General features: G+C 42.7%; 2 protein-coding genes across 3 annotated transcripts; both read left to right on the top strand.

The window, feature by feature from the left end:
- The first annotated feature begins 5,265 nt into the window (after window positions 1-5,265).
- hoxa3a (homeobox A3a) lies at window positions 5,266-23,536 on the top strand. Of its 2 annotated transcripts, XM_041807984.1 has the most exons (4): window positions 5,266-5,331; window positions 14,964-15,024; window positions 18,699-19,281; window positions 21,860-23,536. In XM_041807984.1, exons 3-4 carry the CDS (start codon window positions 18,816-18,818, stop codon window positions 22,639-22,641), a joined length of 1,248 nt encoding a protein of 415 aa, XP_041663918.1. In that variant the 5' UTR covers window positions 5,266-5,331; window positions 14,964-15,024; window positions 18,699-18,815; the 3' UTR covers window positions 22,642-23,536. The 2 variants fall into 2 exon arrangements, with proteins under 2 accessions (XP_041663918.1, XP_041663920.1); XM_041807986.1 differs by lacking the exons at window positions 5,266-5,331; window positions 14,964-15,024 and adding an exon at window positions 16,727-16,801.
- LOC121523211 (homeobox protein Hox-A4) lies at window positions 6,714-8,725 on the top strand. The gene is made up of 2 exons (XM_041807995.1): window positions 6,714-7,131; window positions 7,657-8,725. Exons 1-2 carry the CDS (start codon window positions 6,714-6,716, stop codon window positions 7,998-8,000), a joined length of 762 nt encoding a protein of 253 aa, XP_041663929.1. The 3' UTR covers window positions 8,001-8,725.
- Window positions 23,537-24,839: the final 1,303 nt, after the last annotated feature.

Genomic DNA, 24,839 nt, shown 5'->3' with positions numbered 1-24,839 from the left:
GGCTATTTAATTGCTTCCTTCCCCGTGTAACTTGTTTCCCTCCATCTGTGGTGTAACTCATAATCCATTTTTACATGTTGGATAATTATCTCTGTGTCCATTTCCACCCCCTCAAACTTCTACTTGTTGTCGTTTTATTGCATTGGAGGATTCACAGAGCCAGAAAGTTTCCACGGGGTGTGTGGAGTGTGGAGGTTCCCCCCTGATGAAGTTACGCGCTAATGCAGGCCTCTTTACATTAACAGCGATTGGATTCGGTGTGTTTGCTCATGACTTCTGGAAGTTGTAGCTCCATCATTGAAACAAAAAAAAAGAAAAAAGTTGCAGTTGTCGTTTGGCTGCGCGCGCCACATGTTGGCACAGTGTTTGGCTTCAGGCTGTAAACAGTGTCAAGTAAACACAACATGGGAACAAACAGCAGCAGGGAGACTTTTGAAAAGGAATTCCGTTTTGTGTCTGCCACGTCGTTTTGTGTTTGGGGTTGAAAAGTTCAGATGACCCCTTTAAAAAGTCACTCTCACTTCACACTGACCTCTTGTCCGAGTGGTGACCGGGCAGTGGACCCTAATCTCCCAAAACATGGATTCAAATCAGGATATTACATCGCATTTTTGGACGAGTTGGCCTTTTTCTTTTCATCACTTTGGGATTAGTTTTTCAATTAAAGGGTTTGCGATTTGATGCGCGCGCTCCTGATTTGACATTTCCAGTCCAAATGTGAAAACATATGAAAAATTAAGAGATGTTTGAGTATAGAATGTTCTGGCAGCTTGGTTTAAGTTATTTCCTGCGCGCATTTTACGAAAGCACCATTGTTCGCCAGCTGTTATTTTGAATTTGAAGGGATTTATTTTTACGCACGGGCCTGAACGTCCTTATTTCGAACCTTTCCTTGATAATAATCAACTTTTCTTTGTCAATTAAAAAATTAATGCTGGATAGAAGCGCCAGAGGGACTTTAAATGACATACTTTATAATTTCACCCTAAGATGAACTAAACGGACAAAGCGAATTCGTGACTACGTTCTTTTTATTTTTGTTAATTCTATTTCGATTAAAACATGCAGAGCATAATTTTGAAATAATCCAAATCGTGTGTTTTTTACCTATTGTTTCACAACCTAACTCATTTTGGTAGTCCTGCTGTTAAAAGGACAATGGTTAACCAAAATAACCAAGTTTTACGCACGGACTTGCCACTTTGCTTTCTAACGCAGTAAAAATACAAAAAGGACACACTGAGATCTGGGCTATTTGGAAATTAAAAGCCTATCTAATAATTCAAAATAAGATATTTCGACAGGGCCCCATGTGCGGCAAACTGCCAGGCAGAGAGAGAGAGAGAAGCTGTAGGTTCATCTGGAGGTCAGCCACAGCACCAAGATAAATCTGCATCCTCTCTGAGCCACCAGCAGAGCTCGCTTTAGGCCAAGTTCACTGTCAGCCTGCTGTAAAGAGAGAGCGGGGGAAAGCACCCACACACTCCTTGTACCGTGCACACTCACGCGCGCACACACGCGTATTCACGTTAATGGCACGTTTGCTATAAGCATAATGCGTAAAAATGAATTTAGCGACGGAAGGAAGGAAGAAACACAGAGCCTGTGGTTGCATCAGTGCACCGGAGGAGAAACTCTGAGCAGAGAGTGGGAGTCTAACTTTAAGTGTGGCCTCCAACAAAGACTTTTGGCTGCTCTGGTGTCTCTCTAACGCTAATGAATGATTTGCATATTTTACAGCTCTATTAGTCTTGAGTGGGAGCCGATTGGATTTATCTTTTCACTCCCTTGTTGGAAGCATCATAAAGCCACAATCGCATTTTAGCTCTTATCCTGGCATCTTCTCTAATTATGAAATTTGGGGAAATGATCATCCTGATGGCAGGAGAGAACACATTGTTCAAATCAATTTTTCGTTTCAAGAGGGCCCGATGCCTCTCCGGGCTGGGACAGATGAGGGGGAGATATCTGCTGCTGCTGCAGAAGAAGAGGAGGAGGAAAAATTGGGGTCAAAAGTTTACGCGCTGAACAAGTCCCCGTCATCTGTTCTCTTCGAGCTTGATGCCAGCCTTATAATAGCGATCTTGACTCTCCACACAAAAGACAGAATAGCTTTGAATTACATATGTTGCACAGTGCACTCCAGGTGAACCCTGGAAGCGCGGTGACCTCGCGTTTGGGACCGGGGGAGGGGACCCCCCACCCGTCCCCGAGAACAAGATTGAGTGGCTGGCGTTTTATTAGGGCGGTTGATTGGTGAATTTCCTTTGAATAAATTGCATTTGATATGTTTAGGGACGAGGGCGAAATTTGCATTTTGAGGATTGATACTCTCGACCCGGTCACAGGGTAATGGGAAGGCCCACAGCCCCCAAATCGAGCCCCCGGACCCCTTAAAAAACATTTAGCCCCGCTCTTCCTCATCTGCTGAATAGAAGCCTTTAAAGAAAGCAGAAATGGCACAGATGTTTTGTGATTCCTTAAGAGAAAGTTCTTACAAAAACATTTTTTAGAGTAAGAGTTGGACTTTTAAAAATCTTTTGTTTTTAAATGAATGAACGGGCTAAAATAAAGTCTAACCTTTTCATGCAGGTTAAACGGCCGGAAAATAAATTAAATATATAAAAATAAATGCTGATAATTAACTCTAAGTCGAAATAAAAGGACAATAGTGTTTTATATCAAGTTAAACGTCAGAAAGGCGTTTTTCGTCCTTTACGCGTGACTTTCTCAGTCCGGCGTCCCTTTACGCAAAAACTGTGAAGTTCTTGGCAAGGAATAAACATTTTTCCACTCCTAACCATGAGAATAAAACCTTCCATTTCCTGACGAAGACAAATAAAAACAGTCAACAGTTAAATTTCACTTTAATAAACTTTTTATTGTATTCTGAAAGTGAAACCAAGACAAAAAAAATAAACATTTTATTTGAGAAATGAACAGAAATCAGAACTTTGTATGACATGAATCTAAATGTACAAACACAGTGCACGAGACATATAATTTTCCATAGGTCAGTTCGTAAATTTCGAGCCTTATAATCGTTGGAATGTCCAAAAATAGTTTATAAATACTCTGAGAATCTGAGACGCGATGGGTTTTATTTGCAGCTGTGTTTGCTGGATTTTAGAATAAAAGTCCTGCAACAATTCGTTCATCCAAGCTCATTACGCGCGTAAAACTATCCAAACTAATTCAAATAATATTAAAAATAAACCAGATTTTAAAAGAAGATATGGCTCAGACCTATTTTAACCAACTTTAGTTCATCTCCTTAATGTTTTATCTCACGTTGAAGTCAACTTTCCAATTGTTTTTCACTTACGGAATCTTTCTGTAAGTGCTATTTTTTTTTTGGAAGTCTGGAAATAACACCTGCTTGGTTTAACAGAGCTGCAGGTTAAATGTGAAGTACTGGAAATAATAAGGAAGCTCCCCATTCACTTTTAAAGGATGCAGCTGCTTTCATTTTCCTTTAAAAGTCTCTTAAATGCCTGAAGGTCAGTTAGTTGTCCATCTAATCAAAAATCGCTGCTGTGGATTGAAATAATATCTTTGAAAAGCTCATCCTCTATCCTCGGCGTTGCAGATAACATTCCCACATGCCACCTGTATAAAGACAAACATTTTATTGTTAGTATTCACCTTTATCAAAACATTACCATAAAGGTATGAAATGTGTTTTCTAACCTGAATCTGCGTCCTTATCTTGGATGCAGAGAGGATTTTTTATCCGGCCGTCATGGCTCCAGATAGACAGGAGACCTTGTGAGAAGCATCTGCAATCTGTCACCATCGTCCCAGCACTTCTCTGATAATCTAAATTTACAGTAAAGTGTCAGCATGATGTATAAGCTGAAATGGACCTTCACTTCACAGTATACACGCTCTGAAAGGGAACACCCAAAACTGGGAATTTGCTTTTAAAAAAATCCAGGTTAAAATTGCTGTGCGTAAAGCTTTATCCCCAAATTAAAAGCTAAGAAATCTCTAGATTGTGGGAAAAATTATTCAAGAAAACAAAAACATCTTCTAAATGCTTTCTTTTAGTGAGATAGTCAAATAGTTGATCGTTATCCTGTTATTTATTCCGTGCGTAAAGAGATTCCAGGGCTCTTTATTGCATTTAGACGCACCTTGCAGGCCTGCAGGAGAGCATTAATACCAGGACTGTTATCTAACATGCTTCTTTTGCAGGACTTAATGGGATACTTTATGATCATTTTAATAAAGAAGAAATAGTCCTTAGCAACAAGTACCTGCACAAACAGAGAGGCCATATTTAGGCGAGGATAACTCGGAGTGTAAGTGGATAATAGCCGGGCTGGTGTGGCCCATATTTACACTGCACATATATAATAGAATGGCAGCAGACTGTAAATTTAGATATCATGAGAAGTCGTCTTACCACTGACATTATGTTGACATATTGCCTCTCAGGTGGTCTCTGGGCCATGCGGATGCATGCTGGATATATGGCGGAAAGAAGCACAGCTGCCATTTACAATGAGTTAGGTGCGAGGAAGGCTGTAAGATACACAAGATAGCAACAGCTCTGCCTTGCAGCAACAGTGTGGAGACATAGGAATAAGATGGAGGAGCGAAAAGTGAGGCCTGTTAGTGCAAAAGAGATATTCACCCGTTTTAAGTCGTGTGCACCAGCGTTTCCAAAATCCAGACTCTGACAGGTAGAAGCCAACACTGTAAAGGAAAAAGAGATGCACATCTATGAGCGTCTTCACTGCTGATTTTTGTACTTTCAACATCCCCAACTCCAAATACTCTAAGCCAAAGTTAGACGTGTGCTTTTTGAGAAAGTTGCTCCTCTTTTGCACATTTCAAAAATCATTTAGGGACCCTCCTGGGTGCTGACCCGGGCTAAGTGCCCCCCCATCAGCTCTGAACAGATCCTGGACAACTGAAGTCCAAGTCCGGGGTGAACTTCAGGTCACTGCGTCTAACAGATATGAAAATGTCGCCTCTTTGGAAAAGGGGGGCACGCCTTGTTGTTTAACAAAGACTGTCAATGGGCAAGATTAATCAGAAACAAAATGGAAACGGTGTCACTTTGGGGTCAGGCAGAAGTTATCTCTGTTTAGAGGAGCCACAGAATAGAATAGAGAGGGGCACCGGAGAGAGGGAGAGGAAAAATCCAAAGAAGAGAAGCTTTCAATATTTCCGAAGTTTGGCCTCTTGTTTCTCCACGCAGGGCCCTCGTTGACGTGGACAGTGTGGACGAGCTTTGTGGAGAGGAGCTGCGGATACAGTGAGCCGACTCGGACGTGGGGAGGAAACACGAGCTGGACGTGATGGCTGCGGGCGAGGAGCACGGTCAGACAATTTAATATCTCTCTTATTAAAATCAAACTCAAAAAGGTGCATTTAAAGGATCAGGTGGCACTTTTTTAGAAGTGTATAGAGTTTCTGAATATGAAGGCGTCTGACAGGTTGTCCTGAATTTGTGCAGAAAAATTCCCAAAAATATGGCATTTAAATTTTTAAGAGAAAAACAAGCAAAAGTAGACTATTAATTCATTTAAAGCTAGCTGCAAAGCTTTACTAAATATATTTTCATTCATGTAACACTCACCAATGTAAAATCTCAAACAAGGATGTTTTTGTTGTGATCTGGCGCTTTTGTGCCACAAATAATGCAAAGTGGTTCTGAAATGTTGCAAACTTTTCGTGCGATTTCCTTTGAATATTCTCTGAATATTTTAATGATGTGAAAGGTGCAATAGAGGAGGTGTGTGTGTGTGATCTGTAGAGCAAAGGTTGCATTTTTACTGAGCTGATTTCAGATCTTTCTGTGTTTTACGCATGCAACGCAACATGCGTGGAAGTTTTTGGATAAGCTTGCTCTAAAGGTAGTTAAAGTAGGAGGAGTGATATCAGGTGATGAACGTGGGCTTATTTATAACAAGTTTGTTGTGTTAGTTTTTACTTTTTGCAGATTTAAGGCAAAAATTTAAATAAAATATTGCTGTGGCCTTGTTGGTGGCAAAAAATGCTCTTTTACGCATCCCAAATCGTGGATGGAGGTTATTTTTAGACGTTTAATGTTGTTTAATGTGACAGATAAAGAGAGTTTGTGCTTTTATATATTTGTGAGAGGTGTTTTCCATCTTTTAGGGATGCACAGGTCTTTATGTGCAGCTTTGTGTGTCCGCAGAGGAGCGGCTGCTCAGTGCGCTCATGCGCCTTTCTTTCCCATCATTTCAATGTGCAGTTTACGTGTTTGTGTTTGTGTTGCCATGTCGAAGTCTTTATCAAATCTGAGCATATTTTAAACTGGTAAAATCAATACCGAGCTCTCTGGAGGGAAAAGTCTTTGTTTGAGGTAACCTTTATTATCTCAGGGTTTGAATTTCACATCCACTGTCTGTTGCAAAGGCTGTGTTTTTCTCTCGTGCAGGGAAGCCTCACCCACAGAAGTTTGGCCCCGTGCAGTAAACAAGTTTTGCCTTTTCTTTATATACTGTGATTTAATAAGGAAAACACCAACGTAAGCCAGTCCGAGCAGCGTTGGTGGTACCAATGCCATGCTTTCCATTGGTTCCTGTTTACATGATGCCCACAGGACACGCCGTGATTGGTGGCGCCTCACACGTGACCAGGCAACTTTGTACATTTGACAGGGAGTAGGAGGGTTTTGTGGAGATCAGAAAAACGACAGCGCGATAAAAATTAGTATTGTTGCACTTCACAAATTAATGACCATGAGTTCCTACTTGATAAACTCCAACTATATCGAGCCTTCCTTTCCTCCATGCGACGAATATCAGCAGAGCGGATACATCCCCAACCCTGGTGATTATTACGAGCGGCCAAAAGATACGGGCTTCCCCCATCACGAAGAGCCATCCTATCCGAGGTCAAACTACACTGAAACGGGATACGATTACGGTAACGTCCCCGCCACTGGACTCGATGATTTCGGCGACGGGCATCACGCACAACCGCAGCCTGTTCCACAGAGCCACGGTCCCCGCCTCAGCGCGGCCCCAGACGGTGGCGCAGGGGCAAATGCCAGCAAAGACTGCAGCCTCGCCGGTGAGGTGTATCCCGGCGTAGCGAAGGGCAAGGAGCCGGTGGTCTACCCTTGGATGAAAAAGGTCCACGTTAGTACCGGTGAGTTATCGTCACGGTTAAATAGCAGAACCACTGAGAAACAAGCACTGGAGCACACGCGAGCCTATTGAGGCAGCACTAGTAGCAGCCCTTACAACAGCAATTTACGACTATCGAGCAGCAGGGTCGGTAATTAAGGACCCTCGTAAATTTTATAGCCTGTGTTCGTCTGTCGGGGCCATGTGCCTTTGTTGCTTTTTAAACCCAAACTACCTCCACCACTGGAGCCGAGCCAAACTGTAATATCCAACCCCGCTGTTTTGTTAATCATTTCTAAGCATGATCTGTCCCTGGATGCGAGTGCTTGTACACTCGGCATCCCCACATTAAGGTCATGTCCGTAAACTGAAACAAGACAGAGAGGCAAACAAGCAAATCGGCTGTTATTCCAAATCAAATCTTGTAATGTTTTATAGTTTTTAGCTTGAAGTGTGCTCAGTGGATGAATTAAAGGGGCTTCAGAATAAACGCTATCATGTAACACCTGCCTGCTTGCCTCTATATGGCTTTTCTCCCCCCCTCCAGTCAATGCCAGTTACTCTGGAGGAGTGCCCAAGAGGTCCCGCACTGCCTACACCCGCCAGCAGGCTCTGGAGCTGGAGAAGGAGTTCCACTTCAACCGGTACCTGACCCGACGCAGACGGGTGGAGATTGCGCACACCATGTGCTTGTCCGAGCGCCAGGTCAAGATCTGGTTTCAGAACCGGAGGATGAAGTGGAAGAAGGAGCACAAGCTCCCCAACACCAAGATCCGCTCCTCCTCATCCAGCTCGGCCTCGTCCTCAGCCTCGGGGGCCCAGCAGCAGCAGCAGCAGCAGATCAAAACAGGCCAGCAGCTCGTCCCCACGCCGTGCACCGCAGGTCTATAGTGCCTGAACCGAACCCCCCACCCCGCAAGAACCCCAAATCCAGACTGAGATGGCAAATAACACAAGTGGAATTTGATGGACCGATTCTCAGTATTTTACACTCATGGTGTTCTCCTTCCCCCCTCGCCTCTGCCTCTGGGCCCCTGTCACGTCCTTTGTGCCCTCTCCCCTCTCCGCTCGTCCTCGCCCTCTTCATATAAGCTTGAAATCCACCTTTAATTGCCACGGTGGCACCTGAAGTGTTATATATTTGTTTATTATCATGAAAAGAAGGATTACGCACATTCAAAAATAGGACTTGGATCAAAATGTATAATTACAGTTAAAATTGAGTGAGGTTAAAGTAAGTTGGAGATCATTTTTCTATGTCTTTTTTGGATTTTTTTTTTTCTATTACTGCTCATGGAAAGTTCTAATATACTTGAAAGATATTTAGCGAGAGTTCAGATGCCTGTTAGAGAAGCAGACGGCTGTTTTTAGAGGAGTGGCATCAGTCACAGTAACAGTGTAGTTTGTGTGTTTGACTGGGTTGGTTTACTGTTGAATGTAGTCCAGGAGACTTTCACATTTTAATGTACATAGGAAAATCATAATGAAGGCACAATAAGAAGAGAGTTTCGTCACGTAGATTTCTGTTTGTTGGTGTCGTGTAAGGTCTAGTTTTATTTGTGCTAGTCCGTCCCATGTTGTGCTGTGTTCTAAACTGTGAATATTTGTATGTGTTGTCTCAGTAATGACCGCTGTGATGTAGGCTAGTGTAGGCTCAATGTGTCCTTGTGAAATAAATATGTACTTCACTTATAAAACTGGACGTTTTTTGAGAATTTATTACATGAATAACAATTTCATTTGAGCGCTACATGCATTTTGGAGCGCGCGTAATAAAAAACCATATGCGTATTTTCCTTAGATTATTCCAAACTTTCTTTTTTCCTTTTAAACGAAGATATTTCTGTTTCATGGCGCTTATTTTTATCCAACTGCACCAAAATATTATCAACATGTCAAAATAAATCTATTTTAGACGTGTAAACCAGCTATCCAGTGAAGGAGACTCGTGCGTAAAATTGAGAGACTGTGTCTGAGCTTGGGAAAATTCACCTCTCCACACCCTAAATATATATTTTATGTGAAATTTTAACTTTAACTTAATATATCTAAATACAAATGAAAAATATTTGCTGTATTTTATTAAAAACAAAAAATAGATGTGTGTATTTTTCTGTGCGTAAAGTTGCACACATTCTCTAAAAGGAGATTTGCGTTGAGTGAAATATGTCCGATGTTTAACGTGTTAGATCTTTGTATTTAATTCACTGTGAGGAATGTCTAAAAAACCTTACAAACCCATCTGCAACATATTACTGAAAAGTGAAGAAATGCATTATTCCAGCATGTCTTTTATTTCTCAATCGTCTGTTGTTCTAATCCGTGAAATGTACATGGATGTCATGCGTATTTGCGCGGATAAAGATGAAATGTGGAAAGAATTTACGAGGCAGTTATCAGCTGCTTATGTTCCGGATTTTGCCGCTCACGCGGGAATCAAACCAACCCTGAGTTGTTAAATGTATTCGTCCACACATATTGTTCTCACTTTGCATTATGAGGAGATCTCAGCCAACCTCAGTGCACCAGAGTGTGAGTGTTGGTCACTACCTGCTACATCCAAACAATAGAGAGTTCAACCAGGGGACACGGCCGGCTCTGGCCAATCATCAGCTTCGAGCACTTCTCCTGACCCCTGACCTTTCGACACACACAGTGTTCAAACCATACATCAGCGCTGGGACCTCCGCGAGCCTTTCTTCCCATTTAAGATTTACCCAAAGACAGCGCGGAAACAAAACACGGTGTTAAGGTGTGAATCTGAGCCATGAATTTTCCCAAAATTATTCCTAGAGACAGCTCGCCTGTAATTCATCACAGAAACGCTTCTGTCAGGCCGCGCAGGGCGCACATACGAGCTCAAACAGGCTGGCACTGTGTGCGTAATTTAGCTTGATTCTCAGTATGTTTTGGCACTGATGCTTTCTGCTACATATTTGGGATAATAAAGGCACAATGAATGGGCTGTAATGCATTTAATCTTAAACCACAGAGCTCATATTCTGAACAATCCCCACAGTAAAAGATCACATACTGACAGAAACAACAACTCCTTTAGACGCTATAAATCGTTTTATTACACCTTTCACATTTTATCATAACAGAAAACAATCTAGAACCGTCTCTGAACTCTCTCTCCTTGTCTCCAGTTCACCCCTCGCTGCAGACATGGAGGCTGTGCAGGAGATGGCGTTGAGGCTGATTGGCACCGATTTTGCGCAGACTCCAAGAAGCCCAACTAGTTAAATCAAGGATCTCAAGTCATTTGATTCGCGAATAGAGGTCACTTCCAATGTTCTGAAATTTTAATTCGCGGGTTCACGTGACTTGTTGAATAATGAATGCCCCGGGGGGTCAGAAATAGATCTGAATATCAGCCTTATTTTCATTTGAAGTGATCCTCTGCAGGGTGCGCGTCACATCTCTTCTCCCCTGATAAAACTCTGGACTCAGAGCGACATGACCTGTGAGTAGATTTGGCTGATATTTTCTCTGAAGTTTTCTAAATAGGTAAAAATATTTAAAAAATGGAGGAAGAGGGGCTGGGTTTGTGTTCACTGTGTGCGTATTAATCTTTGTTTTGTGATATAATCTGTTTATTTCCAGTAATATAATACCTTGGAGACGTTGGGCTCCATTATAGCAGAGATTTCTTATTGTTAAACTAAAATGATCATATTTACCACTTTTATAAGGAAATATGAAATCAAATTATACTTCTAGGTTCCCTGTGATTAAATCTGAAATGTCTGTTAAACTTCAGTGGCATCATATTGAAATTTTGCGTAAATATGATACAAAGCAGCAGGTGAAGAACTGCTATAAGTCAAACCTTCAAACCAAACGAGTTAGACTCCAAATGTGCGTTTAAATTTTTAAATTAATGTTTTATTGGACCTGATATCTTTGGAAAATATCTGAAAACTAAATGGATAGCACAACTGCATGGCAGATGTGTGCCACTTTTATACCTGAAAGATAATGCAAATGCATTCAAACATCTGCTCCTGTTATGATGAGTTTAAATAGCAGAAAGTTCTCTATTTTGCATTTTATTCAAAAAGATACAAGTTGAAGTTAAATATTGAATAGAAATCAAATTAAATTCAACTACTTACAAAATAAAAGTCTCGCCTGTTGCTTACAAGAGCCCTTCAGTGAGTGAGCACAACAGTCGATTTAACTACAGGTTAATCATTGACCGAGTCCTGCAGCAATGTGAACATGTTAATAGAAATTGTAATAATTTGCATAACTTTTTATTTACGAATATGGAGCTTTTTATATTCATAAAGTTTTTGCACCAAATATTAGAACCTTTCAGCCATAAAAACAGTCATTAAATCAACAGGAAAACTCAAATAACTTTATTCAAACCAACTTTACGCATACAGTTCCGCCGTCCTGGTCCTCCTCAGAGATGTCTCCATTTCAGCCAAAGCGTTGACTTTCGCTTTAGCCTTGATGTTGGCCGCTGAAAACCTCGCAGAAAGAGTTTTATCTTCGGCTGAAAGTATCTCTGACCCACGCCTGCCTGCTCAAGAGCTCAGAGTGTCAACAATGTGGGAAGATATGGAGCTCCGTCTGGCCAACATCCAGAGGTCTGCACCTTTAACTCCGTGATAAGGAGTCCATATTTGTTTGAATAAATCACTTTTTTATGTAAACAGTTATGATCTAAGACACAACCAGTGAGTTTGCACCTTTTTAGCTAAGAAAAGTCAGAAAAAGTGCCCAAAAAAAAAAAAAAAAAAAAAAAAGTAAAAGAGAAAGAGGAAGACTACCAGCTGAGGGCCTTTGGTTTCAATCTCCTGCTTGTTTTTGAACTCAGAATAACTCCACACTCGACTCCCTATGAAGCCTCTGCCCGGGTCAGGGAAGAGTTCAGGTGCGGTGGCGAAAGGCAACCAGGGATTAGCTTCCAGTGTGCGGTCATGTCGAGGCATAAAATCCTGATGACAGCTTCACATCTTCAACTAAAGAGGAACAAAAAGGAAAAGAAAAAACAAGTTAAGACATGAATATTCTGCTTCATACAAGAGAATTAGTCTCCTATTCATAACAATGCGTCTAAAAGCCGTGCGTAAAACTTCAATCTGCACCCTAAACCATTAATAATCTTCTCTTTCTCTTGTGTCGAAGGTGAATTAATAAGAGCTGATCTTCCTCTGTTCCTGTCTTTTAAAAGTTTGCCGCTCAACTTGTAGTTTGAGAGGACAAAGGCTGCTGTGGGAGTGGGATGCTGTCTATGTCCGCCCCAAATGATTAATAGTTGTGGTGGGATTTTTCCACGCCCGCTGCTCGGTGTTGACGGAAAACAAGCGCCAAACGGTGCCGAGTTGAGAGAAACTCTTCCGGGCTGGGACTTTTGGCAAAAACTTACAGTGGCACAAGCCAGAAATCTTGCGTGGCACACGCATGGCACGCTCTTTAGAACGGGTTTTAGTTTATAATATTGTGGTTTAAGGCAAACTGCAGCAGGATTATGGCTCAGTTGGCACTTCCCCCTCCTCTTTCCAAAAATCTCCAAACCTCCTGTGCACAAACCTGTAATTTCCCTCAGCTGGTAGGAAACGCGTAAGCGCATGTAGGTCGAATGGGGGTCCATGTTCTGATCAGCGGGGTCCAGCTACTCTTTGGTTCCTTCAGCTCCACTTTCCGCCCACTGCTGACTGACACGCACCTCTCACGACCACCAGGACGCACAGCCTTCTTATGTAGGACAGGTAAATGTGTGACTTTTGTTGTCAATTTGGCCCAAAGTATGCAGGCTTTTGCTGATGGAGGAGCATAAGTGGTGCTCCAGCTTTACTGTGGGTCTGAGGGCGGGGGGCGATATTGAGTAAGATTCTCTGTTCCCAGGCTGTGTTATAAAGAGAAAGAAGAAATGACGAGGGGTTATAATACCATGTTCTAAAAGGTTTTATTTTCTTTAAAGAGAAAAAGCCTTTCCATGTATAAAGTGCGAATTATCAAGCCACTGTGCAGAACAGCCTGCCTTTAAAGCTGGCTCTGAGCCGTGGCTACACTTCAAACTCAGCATAATACAGCAAGGATTAGCTCTTTCAGCCGCTAACAGGCTCAGAATATATGGCACTTTAAACCTGACAGAGCAGTCTTTCCCCCTGAATGGGCGACACGTGGAAAAGCTGCTTCTCTGCGAGAGACCTGCTCCTCTGCCAGATACATTGCAGTGTCACATAGCCCTCTTTTTTCTCCCTCCAAACTGATCCGTTTCTCCTCAGGGGCAATGACTGCCTCCATTAATGATTCACGGGCTCAAATAAAAGGGATTTAAGTTGACGCTGCGTCACGTGAGCGGGGCGCATAATACTGCGCGATGTTATGGCACGGGGAAGAAAACCGGAGCCCCGGTCTGGCCATATGATGCTGATTATACGCGGGTTACCCCCACTTACCGTGAGGGGAGTCCGGGTTTTGTAGTTTGTTTATCGAGCAGAGAGGCAGGCTGACGCTGAGAGGATCCCGGGTCTGTGGATGTATTCTGCTGCTGTCACGGACGGATATGTTTTTCCACGCGGACAGAGTCAGAGCACGAGCTTTGGGAGGATGGATTTTATTTTGAGGTATTTCCGCCAATTGTTCATTACTGTCGTGAGTTATTGCTGCGCAAGGCAGAGGTTAGTGAGAAGGGGGTCCAAGGCTTATGTAAGGCGAGAACATAGACAGATAGTAGCCATTTATTCATATTAATGTGTCTGATTCATTAGTCAATAAAGCGGCACATAAATAGGCCTTTAGATTTTACGCACAGCATTTATAGGTCATCTTTAAAGAATCAGGGCCAGAGAGATTCACTCCATGTTTGATTTATTCTCACTGTGCTCAACGTTTGATTTAAAGCTTCAACTCAAAATAAAGCAACAAAATCTGAAATATTTTCTTTAATTGCACGAGCATCCACTTGGTAAAACAGGCCTGGTTCAGCTTGTAAATAAAGCATCCATTTAAATCTCTGCTTCCAAGGAAAAAAAAAAAAAAAAGAAACCCAAACAGAGCGCGCGGCCGCTCCGAGGTTAAACCAGTCCTATAAAACCAAACATCTTGTGTCGTTATGTGCAGGTTTTTTTAGTGCGTAAATGATACATCAAAACGAGCGCCATAAAAAAGTCGGCCAAAGCGGTGGGGCTGTGTCGCTCCGCCGGGAAACGAGGTTATAATGGGAGACGGAGTGCCATCCAGGACCGCGCGGCCGCGCTGAGGTCACGGCGCTCCTTGCTTGATTTATGGGCGCGGGGACTTGGGGAAGATGGTGCGCGAGAGCTAATGACTATTCGATCCGTGTGGAGAAAATGCTCACAGGGCAGCAGGGAAACAACAAACACGATATTTGCATAAAGGAGCATTTTATTTTGATAGTAAGAATATCAGGATTTGGAGCAATATTTGAATTTAATTTTAATTTTCATAGTCAGAGATGAATCTGGGCCGCTTGGCTGCTATTTGACAGTTTGATTATTTCTGTTTTTGTAGCTTTTGTCTCCTATGGAGGGAAATATTCTATTTTTTTACTTGAGAAAATGAAAGAAAAAATGACTTATGACGCAAATAAGCTATAAAATTCTAAATTATATTGGTGATTAGATTTTTAAAAATCTAAAATATCTGTGTGGCTGTTGAATTAAATTCTAACACATTTGGGTCAGCCTTTGTCAGACGTTTCTTTACGCGCCATCTTAAAATGAGGCCTGAATAATCACACTATAAAGACAAATCCTTCCTGTAAAAGCGGCGCTAATTGGAAACTAAAATCCACTTTCAAATATTTTCTAAATGGAGTAAAAATGATGTATAATCCTCCAATAAAATCAAAATATTTGTTCCTCCTCACAGAAATCCTGCTGCGTAAAATCAGGCCATCGAACGGTCTCGGAGACACCTTGAACTGCCTTCGGTAAGTCCATATATCTTTATTGATTTGTGTTATGAATGCTTGATGGTGATATCCTTATTCAATTTCTAATAAGTACCCCACACGCCCACCGAAGCACGCGCAGGGATAGAGAGGCAGCTTATGGCTTGTACATTTCCTTGTAGCAGCAATATGACCAGCGCGAGAGCAATAATTCCTTCTCCTCCACTTGTCTTTGTGGTGTAATTTGTCACTATAAAAGTGACGAGGGGAATCGCTGCACTTGGAGCGCTGCCTTCCTCCTTTCAAAAACTACTTTCTGTAAAAGCCATCTGCTTTTAGCTGCTGCCTTTTACTGCACTCAAGTTCCCAAAATGTTTTTCTTTTATTACTGATTTTTTTTCCTGCGCGTATTGTTTTTACGCGTTTTACGCACGGGAGAGTCCAAACGCTGCTGACATTTAACCCTCTGCTCAGGGCCAAAATTGAAGAGAGACGAATCAGCAGTTTGAAGCACAAAGAAGTAAATAATTATCCAAAGTGGGGACTAAAAAGAAAAAGCAGAGTTGACTGAAAAAAAATTCCTCACGCGTGAATTTTTGTCCCACTCACCCTCCCACGCCGTCCGTGTGTTCTACCTTTTTTTAATTGTGCCGTTGAATTTTTGTCCCAGAGCCTGAAAGAAGCAGAGAGGCTGCAGCCCTGGACGTGTTTACAACCCCAGGAAGCCGAGAGGACATAAATCTATTTTTTTTTTTTCATTCTTTCTTTTTGGCTGCAGAGAGGCACAATCACCCTGCAGAGGGATTCCCCCTGCTGCCGGCTCTCCTCTCCTCACTGCATGTCCTCTTCTCTGCCTTTTGGTGATGAAACTTCTTCCCATTTTTCACACCCTGCTCCCGGTGGGGTTTTTCCCTTGATATACACCGAGCACGGCTTTGATGTGAAGTTGTTGTGCTTTCTAATCCTTGAGAATACAGATTGGTTTCTGCATGGAAAGATCCGTGCAGGCAGAGGAGAACCAGAAGGAATGGCGCGTCTTTGTGCGTAAAGATTGAGGATCATATGCAAAAATGGTGGTTAATGATTAAGCCGTGGATAGAAGCCTTTTGTGTCCCGTGGAAATGGAAATGCATTGTATTCCCCTCTCAACCCAGAACCCCTGAGCGCATAACTCCACTGCAAAGCGTGGAGTAAATAAAAACAAAAACATCTAAAACACTCACAGAATGAGGTTAGATTCTGTTGGTAACATGGATTATTTTTTCTAGACTCTCCTGCTCATTTGGGTGGGGGAGGAGGAAAGGCTTGATTTGAACTGGCTTTCCAAGGCGCTACTTATTTGCATAATTTTTTTTGTCTATGGTGACGCTCTGGTTCGGGGCAGTTCACTGGTGTCTGCATGGTACTGGTGAAGGATCACACAGTCCAGCATAGCCTAAGCTGACTTTAATGTTGCTATGAAGCTCTGGCCATTGCTGTGGAGCAGGATTCAATCCTGAGGCCAGATAAGTCTTATCTCGCTGACCTGACTGCTCGCGCCTGCTTTCGTAATCTTGGTTTACCCATCCACGTCGAGAAGGGGGAAAAAAAGAAAAAGGAAGAAAGGAAAGGGGGTTCTCTTGGCTCTTCCCTTTTTTGTTGTGGCTGCTAATGCCTGCTGTATGGCAGGGCGCAGTCTGCTACTGCTGCTGCTGCTGCTTCACCCAGCCAGCCTGCCCTGCCTGTAAACTTTTTCTCTGGATTACTGCTTTGATCGATTTCGTCGCTGAATGAGAAAATATCGCTGTGCTCTCTGCATTCGTCGTCAGAGGATAAGGTAAGCAGGGCCAGAAATAGGCTCCCTCGGTTGTAAATGGCGGAGTTTGTGTGTCGCGCGGTGATTTATCACCGTATGACTTAGATCTCGGTTCAGGAAGAGTTCACACACACTGAGTCAGGCAGCCAGATTTCTCTAACGCGGAGCAGGCTGCTGCTGCTGCTGCTGCGGCTCCACGAAGAAACGCTCAAGTCTGTCATTTGTCTCTCTTTCTCTGCCATTTATGACTATCGCTATGGCTCGCCTGGAGACACACAGCACCGAGCTTTCTCATATCTTCTCCCGGGTCACCGTGAGTGCACAGAACGTGAAGACACCTTCTTTCAGTCTGTGGTTTAGCTGCGCTTAGTGGATCCATTTTAGACTCGTTTGCTTACGTTTTGCACAAATCCAGAGATGATACACGTTTTCATTGAATTTGTTTACTTTGTGCACATTTCTTTACGCACATTTTTTCAGTTTCTCTGTGCACATTTTTTTCAAAAAATGTCTCCAAGTTTTGCTTTTGCTCCGGGACTTAGGCTTCTATATGCCTATGGACTGGATAAACATGCTATTTTGTCATGAGCCTCCACTTTGGTCAGCTTCAGTATTTAGGGTAATATTCTCTCTGAGATAAAGCCATGGCCTGCTGCTTTGTGCAAGTGAAGTATCATATTAAAAATGCAATTAAAATCAATTTTATTAATGTTTTAATTGGTCTCCAAATCAAATGCTTGTTGTAATTGGAGAGATTGCACATTTAGTGTAAGAGCGCAGACAAAAGAACCGCCTGATTTTAGAAGAAAACAGCTGTTTAAAATTTAACTGTTTCTTATTAATGATATTTTCTGATATTAAAGCACATTATTAGAATCTTTATCATTCTTTTTTAAAATTACGCCTCTATATTTCATCAATGATGCCACATTATGAAAGATTCCTCCAAAACGACCCGTTGATCTGTGTCTATTATGGTTTATAGTTTCCCCAATAATCTCTCAGAGGCTGACCTCCATGCTTACCTGCGTGAATGATGGTGCTTTGGCTGCAGCAGCCTCTAGCTGTGCCCTCCCGGGTGTCTATCCGCCTGAGTACCGAGGCCTGGCTGCTCACCGGGGCCGCTCATTCCGGCCCACTGACCCCCCCCATACATCACCGCGCCGGGCCGGCGCGCAGACAGCACCGACAGCAGCCATTATTATGGGCCCTGCAAGGAAAAGTTCACTCCTTGGTCATGGAGATGCACGGGCGCCCGCCCGGTTTTTCAGGTTTCCTCGCGGCCCTTCCATTCATCTTACAGCATGCAAAGCAGAGAAAAAAAGGAGAGAATGTGCTTGTTTTCGTGCTTTTGCGCCAGGTGCCCGGGGAAGCAGCGCGCTTTGAGGCCTTTCTGTCTTCGTTAAAGAAGATTTTTTTCTCCAACAGTGAGAGACAAAACGGTTTAAAAGTTTGTGGGGAACAGACAGCAGATTTCCACCTGCCACAGAAGGAATTGGATACAGTGTTGACAGGCCTGTTGGTGGAATAACAATAAAACAGCAATATTATTTTCCTGTGTGGTAACCCGCTAATAAGCTCTCCCCACAGCATTTCTCTGAATGTTACTGTGAATTCACTTTTATTGTTAACAGGCTCTGAGGTTTGAAGTGTCACACACTTTCTAGTTAGCTCTTAAAATTGATTTGGCGATGTGAAATGCTTGTGAAAAGGTTTTGTTTTGATGTGGTTTGGCACAGATGGTAATACAAGGTTAGTGCGTGCCTTTGTGCCCTGTGTAAGCCAGAAGGTAAACGGTAATAGTCTACAGGACTGCTGGCCCTATCTCGCTTCCATAGTCTCCAGTGTCACGCCTGTATTGAAAAGTAAGATGGATCGCCACCATTTCTTCTCCTCACAGTGCTTCTTGTAACCCTAGGTTCACCCGAGGAGGCCATTGGCGGAGAGGCGTCACGTGACCACGGGGTGCCAATGTTATTCTACAAGGGTGTCAAGACCCTGTCAGTTTCTGAAATAAATATTGGGAAACGGCGAGATGCAAAAGGCAACCTACTACGACAGCTCTGCAATTTACAGTGGCTACCCATATCAAAGCGCAAATGGCTTCAGTTATGATGCCAATCAGGTCCAATATCCCCGCGCCTCTCATGTGGAAAGTGAGTACCATCGACCTGCCTGCTCCCTGCAGTCTCCTGACGGCTCCGTGGCTCTGCAGAAGCCGGGGGAGATGGCGGAGAGCTGCGACAGGACCACAGCCATTCAGGCGGCGCAGTCCAAGGTTCATCCCGAAAGCAATCAACCGCAGGTGCCGGTGTCAGGCCCGCCCCCTCCCCCACAATCCCCCGGTGCTATCAGCCATAACAACACGAGCAACGGGTCCAGCCAGTCCAGTGCCAAGAACGGCTCCCCGACCTCCACCACCCGCAGCAAACAGATCTTCCCCTGGATGAAGGAATCCCGTCAGAACACCAAGCAGAAACCCGCCAGTAGCTCCAGTTCAGGTACTTTACACCGAAAAACTTCACTCACAAACACATCATCTGACCAGAGGGCTGCATAAGTTTGGTTCAGGGAAGACTCAGTGCACAGAGGGTGGAAAGGTAAGGTCTAAGGGGGGTGGGGGCAACGTAAAACAGCCCTGTGATTGTTAGAATGACCAGCTTTCCTCTGACAAAATTAACTTTACCAATTGGAGGTATGGCATTTTACTGCAACTATTCTCTGAAATCATTTCTACAACACAAAGATGATCTTAAATTAAATTATTATGGTACAACAGCCAAAAACAAGAGCACAACTGTAATCTGTGCACACATGTTAACATAACTGTTTACATTTTCGTGTAAATTCTTCAGTTTAATAAGACAAATCCCATATATAGTGAATCCTATTCGACTTGATGCTGTAAAAAGAACATTTGCTCCATCTAGATCCCACCATTTGTTGTCTCTGTGCCCTGCAGCTGACCTGTCCCTACTGTAAACACGCATCTCCCCTGATCACACAGTGTTCCCACAGAGACAACAAACAAACACGCACAACAGTTGTTTCAGTTTGTCCTGATGTTTTGATTAGAGGGAGAGTCACAGGGTCTTAGAGTGGGGGGTTTGTGTTTAAGTTGTTATTTACATAGTGACAACCTTAAAATCCAGAGGTGCTCATTTTCCCATGATCCTTTTGTATGTTGCTCATAACTGTTTAAAATCTTGTAAACGTTACAGGTAGTGCTCATTATGATAGAGCTGGGAGTTTGGTTTCATTCCTTCTGAATAAACAGTGAATGGGCTGACAGGTGAGATGCGTTTTACGCACAAAGATCTTGCTGTTTTGATCAGACGAAAGCTGTGGAGCAGGGAGGGTTGTTTTGTTCTAAATGTTCCCTCTAAACGTTCAGTCAGTTAAAGTAGATAAGGTCACCTTAGGATAACTTCTTTGTAATTTTTTGGAATATTTGGGTGGATTTCTACTTAAATTCGAAATATTTATCCACAGAAAACATTAAAAAAGAGAGAGACATTACTTTAAACTTGATTTTTAAATTATTTATGTAAAAAAATGTCCTAGAATCCGTCGACATATGATTAGGCTATGCAAGGACATGCTTTTACGCATATTTTAGGCACGCAGAGCCACATTAATGGTGGAAGAAAAATCCGGATTATTGAAGGGATTTTGTTTTTATTTACATTTTACATCCAGCCAAGAGCTTCCAAAGGCAATGATTTACATCCCACTATGACCTATATAAATATAAACATACCCATCTACACAAGCAGCTAAATAAAAAAATATGGGACCTTGATTTTTACGCACGTATGACGCACAGACAATCAAGAGCCTGCTTTCTGCTAATACTGACATTGTGTTGGTCTGTGTTCGTCTGTCTTTTAAAAATAATTTTATTAATGAGATCCAATCAAATTTTTCAGGAGTGTTCACAGTGTCCTGGCCCTTTTTAAAAATCTTTCCTGGTTTATTTTCCAGCTAAGCAATATGTCTATTCTGCAGTATGAATTTAAAATACACAATAGCTTAGAACTTTATTATGTTTAAAAGTTATTTGTTTATTTCTATATTCAACAAATAAACATCCTGACATTTAAAATGCCTTTTACGCACGCTTTACGCACGCATGCAAAACTGTAATCCTGCATTTAAATGACGTCCAAATCAGCCTCTTCCTTAACTCTGTCCACAAGATTTTTGAAAATGAATTAGAAATGATCACAGTAATAATCGTTGTCGTAAGTGACTGCCCTACATACATGGGTGTTCTTATATACCTCGTCCTAACCTCTCTTTCGTGTCTGTAATAACCTAATGGCTCAGGTAATGTCATGCTTCATTCCTTTTGCTCCATGTTTGGGTGACAGGTTGTAAAATTTATTAAGTGCTGGCCACGTGCCACAGCAGTTAGTAGACCCAGGCCTTGCTGTGAGCAGCCAAACTCCAGCCTCTCAGAGGGTGAGGCTTATCGGGGAGGGCGAGGCGAGCTGCTGCATGCACCCTGAGGAATACATAATGCTTGTGTTTGCATTACGCGTGTGCTTTTCTGTGACTACGGGGGGAGATGAGGGTCAAAATGTTTTAGTAGGAAATCTGAGGTTACCTGGTTCCACATCAGATATTGACCTACTATTCTCCAGTTACTTTTTTTTCCATTTGGTGTTTGTGCAGAGTATGCGCATGCGCAGTGTACATGCATTGATTGTTAATTGTCTTACGGAGCCCTCATGATAACCCTTGTGCTTTACAGTAGAGAGCAGATTTATCAAAATGTAGTGATGTTTGCAACACAACAGCGCGCAGTGCGCGCGTGCGTAAAAGCTGAGTGGGAGAGAGAGAGTAGATGATAAAACCCCTCCTTAAGTAGTGGAGCAGGGCTTATTTATCTATGTACTGTTTGCTTAGGATCCCCACCCCCTCATGATGGTTTAAGTTCTGTTATCAGCTGTGTGTGAGTGTTGTCACGGTTTGGCTTTCACTCTCACTCTCCTGCTCTGTACCTCTCTCTCTTTCTTTCTCTCTCTGTCTGTAATGGATTACTGACTGACACCCTCCTCTCCTCCTCCCTGACAGTGGAGAGTTGTCCCGGAGACAAGAGTCCTCCGGGGTCAGCAGCATCGAAGAGGGCCCGGACAGCTTACACCAGCGCGCAGCTCGTGGAACTGGAGAAGGAGTTTCACTTTAACCGGTACCTCTGCAGACCCCGGAGGGTGGAGATGGCCAACCTGCTCAACCTCACTGAGAGACAGATCAAAATCTGGTTTCAGAACCGCAGGATGAAATACAAAAAGGATCAGAAAGGCGTGGGGATGATGCCTTCTCCTGGAGGGCAGTCCCCTCGGAGTCCCGTGGGCCCTGCCTCTGGCGGTGGAGGGGGAGGCGGAGGATACCTCAACTCTATGCATTCTCTTGTAAACAGTGTACCTTATGACTCCCAGTCGCCAACGTCTTACAACAAACCTCATCAAAACGCGTACGGTATGGCTACGTCATATCCCCCTCCTTTGAACAACTGCCCGCCCTCCCAGAAGAGGTATCCCGGGGCCGATTCGGCCACGCCCGAGTATGACGCGCACCCTCTTCAAGGCAATGGCAACTATGGGACGCACATGCAGGGTAGCCCTGTTTATGTCGGCGGAGGTTACATGGATTCAATGCCCAACTCTGGGACCTCCGTTTTCGGTCTGACCCACCTCCCTCACCCGCCGTCCGCAAACATGGACTACAACGGAGCAATCACGATGGGCAACAGTCAGCATCACGGAGTGTGTGATCCCACACCGACATACACAGACCTAACGCCGCACTACTCTCAGGGAAGAATCCAGGAAGCGCCCAAACTGACGCATCTGTAGCGACGGATCACTCCGCCCTATTGTCTAATCCACCTCCAGACACATCACTGCTTTGTTTCTGCGCCTCCTCACCGCTCCCACCTCCTCTCTGCTTTTGTTTATTTTCTCTATAGTTTGATGTGTGAAGTAGCGTAGGATAAATAATCACGACTTGCTTGAATTTTTCTCTATTTGCTCGTGTCATTGTCTCACAAAGACCTTTATCTGGGCTGTAGAGCGGGAGGGAGGGGGGCACAGTATATGCATAGGACTATTTAATCTTCTTTTTTTAAAATCTTGTTTTAAATTGAATCTCAGACAGGGTATTATGAACACATGTTATTCATTTAAATGTGAATTTGTCCGTCTTTTATTTATCCGCAGTTGAAGAATTGTGTTTTGCATTTTGTTGCACTTGTGAAAGGATCCTTCCAGAGCCACGAGCTGGGATTGTGAGGGAAACACATTTTCAAAAACAAGGGTCACGGGCTTACACGCAACCCCCCTTGCTTGTGTTGTTCTATTGGACTTTCTAATGTTATTTATTTTGTTGGGTGTAAAGATAAAGGAGTCCTTTAGTATTATTTGACACCACCATCTTTGTGTGGGGAGAAGGTCTGTGGAAAAAAAAAAAAAAAAAGCTTCTCGGCCCTTTTTTCCCAGCCTGTAGTCCGCAGCATGCAGCACACCGTGCTGCTGATCCAGACTGGTTCTCCATTTCTTCTTCTTCTTCCTCGAGGAGGTGTTTTCTTTTCTCAGCGAATGTAAAATCAATCAGCCATGCAATAAGGGTGCAAAGAAGGACAAACGTTTCTTTAATGAAGAAAAAAAAAGAAACACACATTTTCATTTTTTTCGATGTCATACATTCCATGCTGCTCCAGTCCGAAGAATAAATAAAAAGAAATGAAATATAATTTCAGCAGAGCTGGTAGTTTTAATTTAGAAGCAACGAATACATTTCACATGAACACAATTAAGGAAAACGTCTTAAATAAAAAAAAATACCAAAACAGATTTCTTATTTTTAAATGATTTTATTTATTGTTTTTTTCTCGTTTCACATAAAATGAGGGCTTGAAATTACAAAAGGAGGAAAAATAAGGCATAAATGTTTAAAATTAGCACAAAAATCTATGGAAGCAACAAAAATAATCTATTTAATTCATAAAGTATTCATGCGTAAATTGTGTGAGATCAGCGGATACATTTGGTAATTCCGTGCGTAAAAATGGACTCAGACGAAAAATAAACAGAATAAATTCAACTTAATTTATTTTATTCTCCATTCCTCTTGATTCGACGTGAAGTCAAACACTCGGGTGGCCTTTCTCCCCTCCTCTCATCCGCGTGGGCATATCACATCCATTATAATAAAAATGTCACGCGGGCCCTTCATGGGTTTTCTGCAAGAGGACAACAAGCTAGATGAGAAATCGTTTGGAAAATAATTTCCTGATATTTTCAGTCAGTCAAATTTGGACAGAGAGGATTGGGCGCTCATCCTGGGGCTTATTTGTCTCATTATTGCGCTGATTTGCAGAAATACAGAAGCTAAAATACCTCCGTTAAGCGGATGGTTACAGAAGAGAACATTATGTGGAATAATCCAAGAAAATGTGTGCTCTCCGGTGAATTCTGTTAAAAGGAAAGGCCATCAGGTTACATTTTAATGCCTGTAAAACAAGATTACATTTATTGTTTGCAGCCACATGTTAACATTTTTATAATCATAGAAATATAATACATGCTCCAAACGAGATAAAAATACTACGCAATTCTCCATTTTTATTAGAACAAATTCTTTTGATATAAAAAGGTTTTTCCAAAAAATACCTCAAACCTTTCTCGTCAGTATTTTTTCTTCTTGATAATATGTTACTTTAGTGAATCTGCAGGATTATTAATTCTATCAGATTTTGCTCTTAGCCCAATCTGATTGATATAAGAGGGCATGAACATTAGCAGCCCTGACATATGGTTAGCAGGGAGACCTAGAACAATTGAACCATGGTGTCTCAGACCAAAAAAAAAAAAAAAAGCTGATGCAGTGAGTATTTCTGCATCCAGCACACACTGAGATACACACGCGCACACATGCACACGCACACGCATCCAGACACTGATTTGACCCATATGCGCCATGCTCAGGTAGCGCATAAATAACGTTTTTTCACTGAAAGAGAAGATTTTGTATTTCTTTCATTGCATCTCCCTCC

Source organism: Cheilinus undulatus, linkage group 16 (genome assembly GCF_018320785.1).
Source record: "Cheilinus undulatus linkage group 16, ASM1832078v1, whole genome shotgun sequence".
NCBI lineage: Eukaryota > Metazoa > Chordata > Actinopteri > Labriformes > Labridae > Cheilinus > Cheilinus undulatus.
This window is presented reverse-complemented; position numbering and strand designations above follow the sequence as displayed.